This window comes from Poecilia latipinna, unplaced genomic scaffold (genome assembly GCF_001443285.1).
Source record: "Poecilia latipinna isolate Pla-1442-1.1 unplaced genomic scaffold, P_latipinna-1.0 Scaffold2026, whole genome shotgun sequence".
Lineage (NCBI taxonomy): Eukaryota > Metazoa > Chordata > Actinopteri > Cyprinodontiformes > Poeciliidae > Poecilia > Poecilia latipinna.
Genome location: NW_015114642.1, coordinates 68,426 through 73,249, shown reverse-complemented (window position 1 = coordinate 73,249; position 4,824 = coordinate 68,426). Strand labels below are relative to the sequence as shown.

General features: G+C 38.1%; 1 protein-coding gene and 1 long non-coding RNA gene across 10 annotated transcripts in view; one reads left to right on the top strand and one right to left on the bottom strand.

The window, feature by feature from the left end:
• The window catches only part of LOC106935806 (uncharacterized), a 19,582-nt gene extending 17,776 nt beyond the window's left edge, over positions 1 to 1,806 (bottom strand). The window contains exon 1 of the long non-coding RNA XR_001421975.1: positions 1,717 to 1,806. This is a non-coding gene — a long non-coding RNA (uncharacterized LOC106935806). The remainder of the gene's footprint in view (positions 1 to 1,716) is intronic.
• The window catches only part of dock10 (dedicator of cytokinesis 10), a 45,653-nt gene extending 42,528 nt beyond the window's left edge, over positions 1 to 3,125 (top strand). For 8 of the 9 annotated variants that reach the window (XM_015016483.1, XM_015016478.1, XM_015016482.1 and 5 more), the window contains 5 exons: positions 113 to 323; positions 636 to 826; positions 910 to 1,010; positions 1,738 to 1,876; positions 2,304 to 3,125. In XM_015016483.1, the coding sequence (XP_014871969.1) occupies positions 113 to 323; positions 636 to 826; positions 910 to 1,010; positions 1,738 to 1,876; positions 2,304 to 2,351 (690 nt within the window). In that variant the 3' untranslated portion in view covers positions 2,352 to 3,125. Of the gene's footprint in view, positions 1 to 112; positions 324 to 635; positions 827 to 909; positions 1,011 to 1,737; positions 1,942 to 2,303 lie in introns of all 9 variants that reach the window. The other variant, XM_015016480.1, reaches the window with a different exon arrangement.
• Positions 3,126 to 4,824: the final 1,699 nt, after the last annotated feature.

Sequence of the window (4,824 nt, the reverse complement as noted above, 5' to 3'; positions counted from 1 at the left end):
TTCTTATTTTTATATTTAAAAAATTTTACCAAAAATTGAGAACAATTTTTTTTTTTTTTTCCCCCCCCCCCCCATAGTTTCACAATTTGTGCCTAACTTTCATTCAATACAGGTAAATCCCAAAGACCTGGAATCCAAGTACGCCTACATTCAGGTGACATATGTAGTGCCCTACTTTGATGAGAAAGAGCAACAAGACAAAAGAACAGACTTTGAGAGACACCACAACATCAACCGCTTTGTGTTCGAGACTCCCTTCACCCTGTCGGGGAAGAAGCACGGAGATGTGGAGGAGCAATGCAAGAGACGCACCATACTGACCAGTTAGTATCTGTTTCCGTTTGCCTATTTTCTGTTTTTATGCTTGATGGCTGCTTTATGCTCAGCAATCTTCAGCAATTCCAATAGTGTGCATTGAATGAAAAGCTACTATGCCTGATGTCTTAGTAAAACTTCTAAGTTTGTTAAACCTAAGATCCTTTTTTTTTCTTCTATTACATCTTGTTTCATTTGTTTATTTTTTTTTTTCTCCCCAAACGTCTTTTCTAGTTTTGCAAATGAGAAGTTACACAAAATACTTGAGTCTTTTGGTGAATTTGGCTAATGTTTGGTGTGACACTTTTACATTTTTGCAGCAAGTTCCAGCTTCCCCTACCTAAAGAAGCGCATCCAGGTGGTGGAGCAGCAAAGCACGGAGATGAACCCAATCGAAGTTGCCATCGACGAGATGTCGCGTAAAGTTTCCGAGCTCAACCAGCTCTGCAACATGGAAGAGGTGGACATGATCAGGCTCCAGCTAAAACTTCAAGGCAGCGTTAGCGTCAAAGTAAGCGCTGCTCCAGAGAAGAAAAAAAAAAGATACAAATACGCCACTATTTGGTTTTATAGCTGCTGATTGGTCCTTCCTAGGTGAATGCAGGACCTATGGCTTATGCCAGAGCATTTTTGGAGGAGAAGAATGCAAAGAAATATCCCGACAACCAGGTCAAACTCCTAAAAGAGATTTTCAGGTAGGATTTTCCTGTTCTCTACTTCCCCTATAGTGAAAACAGGAGTCTAGCAGAGCACATTTTTCATGGAAATGGTTAACTCTTTTGGGAAATGTCCTTTTATAGATAATAAAAAATCTGAAACCAAAGTTTGTTATAAGCAAATCATGCTAGCAACAGGAACTCTGTGTAGCATAGAGGTAGAGTGCTGCATACGCCAAGGCCCTGAATGCAGCCGACCTGGGAAGCCGATTATCGATCCTGATAACTTTGTTGCATTTCTGCCCATTTCCTGTCCGGTGATTGTCAACAAAGGGTAAAGAAAATCTAAAAAAGAAAAAAGAATGGAAAGAAAATACTAGGATCAGCTGTCATACTAGCATTAGCATGTTGCTATCAATAGCAATGCTAAAGTAAAGTATTTGGTGTTAATGTAGACAGAACCTGACTCTAGAAAAGTTTAGAATTTTGAAAACTAAAGCCTTGGTCTTAATCGACTATTTGGGATCTGGAATTACTAATCATAACAAGCACAAAATCACAACCTATTATGAAACACTAACTTTAACAAACATTCTAGTATTAGCATGTCTATTTTTCATTATCCAAACTGTAGTCACAACAGGGATAAAATGCTAAAATTAGATAGTTTTACAACTAAATAACATGCTACCATCCATGCTCAGTTTAAAACGATCATTTACTGACATGCCCACAAGTGAGCTACTCCTTAATTTGTCCTCTGCAGGCAGTTCGCAGAAGCCTGCGGTCAGGCTTTGGACGTGAACGAGCGCCTCATCAAGGAGGACCAGCTGGAGTACCAGGAGGAGATGAGGGCTCACTACCGGGACATGCTCACTGAGTTGTCGGGCATCATGAACGAACAGGTCTCACATCACAATGAGACGTAGCTCCACTGACTCTGTTACCATCTTGTGCCTCTTCTGAATAGGTTTCGCTTCTTTATTTGGATTGCATTTGCACTGCATCTTTTAATTTGCATTATTTTTATTTATTTTTTATCAAACATTCTGCATTTTCATGGACTCCATCGACTTTTTTTTTTTTTTTGTTTAAACTGCAGCTTTATCTGCCTTTTTTTTCTCCTCCCAACTTTTGTAGCTTGACAAATTGTCTTCAGTGCCTCCTCCTCTCTGTCCACTCCTCCTAAAAACCGCTATGCCATGTCACCGCTCATAAGCCGCCTCGCTTCATGCTTACTGAACTACCCGTGGAATCAGTCAAAGCGCTAAAGCGTCAAAACGCAGATTTTTCCTGTGCCAACTCCAGCTTTCTTTTCTTGCCCTTGTCTAGATTCCTCACACAAGACAACCAGGCACGGAGCGACACAGCACCTACTGAACAGTCGGAAATCCCTTGTGCCAGTTTGAGCCTCAGCGTTGCTCATTTGATTGTTTTTGATTGTGATCTTGTTTTTGCTGCTGCTTGGAGCGGCAGATTAGTGGCAGATTTTTTTTGTTTTGTTTTTTTTTTGTTTAGAGAAAAGACAAGAAAAGAGAAGAAGAAGTGTGTAGACCGTGATTGTGGTAGTCATTGTTGAGTTTAGACTGTCTACAAAAGAGAGGCCAGGCTCCTGGACTGTTAGCTACTGTTTGTGTTGGTTTGGTACAGATTGTCCTGCCCTGCCAGGCTGATTTAATATAAACTGACAGACGTACAATGTATTTGTTCACACACACACACACACACACACACACATGCGCCTTCTCTCCCAATGCCCCTCTGCCCTTTAGAACACGGTGACCGTACTGAGATGGAGGTGGCTTTTTGGTGCACGATTTTTTTTTTTTTTTTTACATTTTTGTTTACCTACGGAATCCCAATGTATTTCAAACTATCTAAAGAAGACTAATGTGAAAAATAAAAGCGGATTTGAACGCAGGTCCTAAGAATCCGAGGTATTACGCAATAGGCCTCCAGCTACTTTCTGAATGTAGAGCAGCTCCACATTGCTACTTTGTATCCTTGAGACGTTCTAAGCGGATATCGCCGTGCCAATTTTCAAACGGAAACAAGAAAATCAAACGACAACAAAAAAAAAGATGTTTTGTAACATTTTTTATAATTGAAATGGCATTGTTACAGTTATTATTTCATGTTTTAAATTGTAAATAAGAAGTATTACTATTTAAAAAAAAATGTTTGAAATGTCTCCTTTTATAAAGTATACAGTATATTAATATTTGTTTAGCTGAATTTAAAACAAACAAACAAACAAACAAAAAAAAAACTTAAGTTTTATGTATGAGATTTGAATAAAAATTTGTTAATGTTAAAATAAGTATGAGTGTTGATTCATTTCACCTCTGTCTTTATCTAATATCTGTGTGTTGCAGTGGCAGGATTCCTGTTCATCCTGCAACTCATCTTGACACAACTCAGTCAATTTAATATTTATATTAACTTCAGTAATATTTAATAAGACACATCCTTTCAAATTAAATCTGTTCTTTATGCCAAATAATGCTACCAATAATAATGTGACATCCTGTTCTAATACTGTCTTATTATCCATAAGTGTTAATGATTTTTAAGGGAGAGCTCTTTCTGCTGTAGTTGTCTTTTTAACAGGGAGCGTTAGAGTTTTAACTAACCTTCTTATTATTCTCTGATATGCTGGTTTTTATGTTGACCTTGTCTGATACATCTTTAGCTGTTTTAAGCTTTCTGACAGGTATTATTTACATGTTTTGGCCCCCATATGTTGACTTTGTTACATTAGTAGCCAATTTAAACACCACATTAGCCACAGTGAGGTTATTTTTCACTTTTTTTTTTTCTTTTTAAACCTGATCATATTTCATGGACAGTTAAGCTGAAATACGAAACAAATTCTTTTTAACCTAATTTATTTTAAAAATCCAGTGTTATTTTATTGCTTTTCTGTTCTGCGTTTGGCCAATTAGGATTGCAAAAGATTTCCTCTCAGTTCGGTTCTGTTCCCTCGCTTGAGAGTTTGATTCTAAACAGTCAGGTAAGTGAGGAAGAGCAGAAAGTCGTGTTGAAGTGATTTTGTCACCGCCGGCGTAAGTTGAGGCTTCGGTGAAAGTGAAATGACGTTAAGCGTTGCCTTGCACTCCTACAGAGAACAGTTTCCATGGGATCTAATGTCAGTTTTTCCTCCACCCCACCACCAATTGTTGGGTATAATTACTGACCATGCACAGAGAAAGAAAAGAAGAGCAGTCGTTTACTTATTGATGCTAAGCCTGAGGTTAGGACACTGCACATAGAAAGAGGTTAAGTGGCCCTGATCATAATGCTGAGCCTCGGTTTCTGTCGCTGTCTGATAAGACAGCCGACACATTCATATCTCCGCCTCCTCACTCTCGGTCTGTTGAACATCTGAGATGGAGCAGATAGAGTTGCACCGATCTCCTTTGACACATCTTCTTTTCAGACCATTGTCCTTCTACTCTCGTCAGTCCTGCCTCCTGAGAGCCCCACAGCCTGTTTTGTAAGGCTAAAATTGCGGGTTGGTTGGTGTTTCTCTCCTCCACAGACTGGTTTGTTGGCGTCCGTCTGCTCTTAGTAGCCTGGACTTTGATAGGTTCATGTTGAACACTTGCTGCAGTCATTTATAATTTTAGTTTCTGCTTCTTACAGATTACTTCAAAAATTGTTCATATGACTTAAACGTTTTTAAATTTGTGAGAATACAACCACAAACTTTTGAATATTTTATTGGGATTTTATGGTATAGTTTTCCAAACTATTGAGTTCAAAAATAGCACTTTTTTTTTTTTTTTTTTTTTTTTTTTTTCAAGGAAAAAAACTTCTTTTTTTTTTTTATTTTAAAAAAAAAATTTGTTTT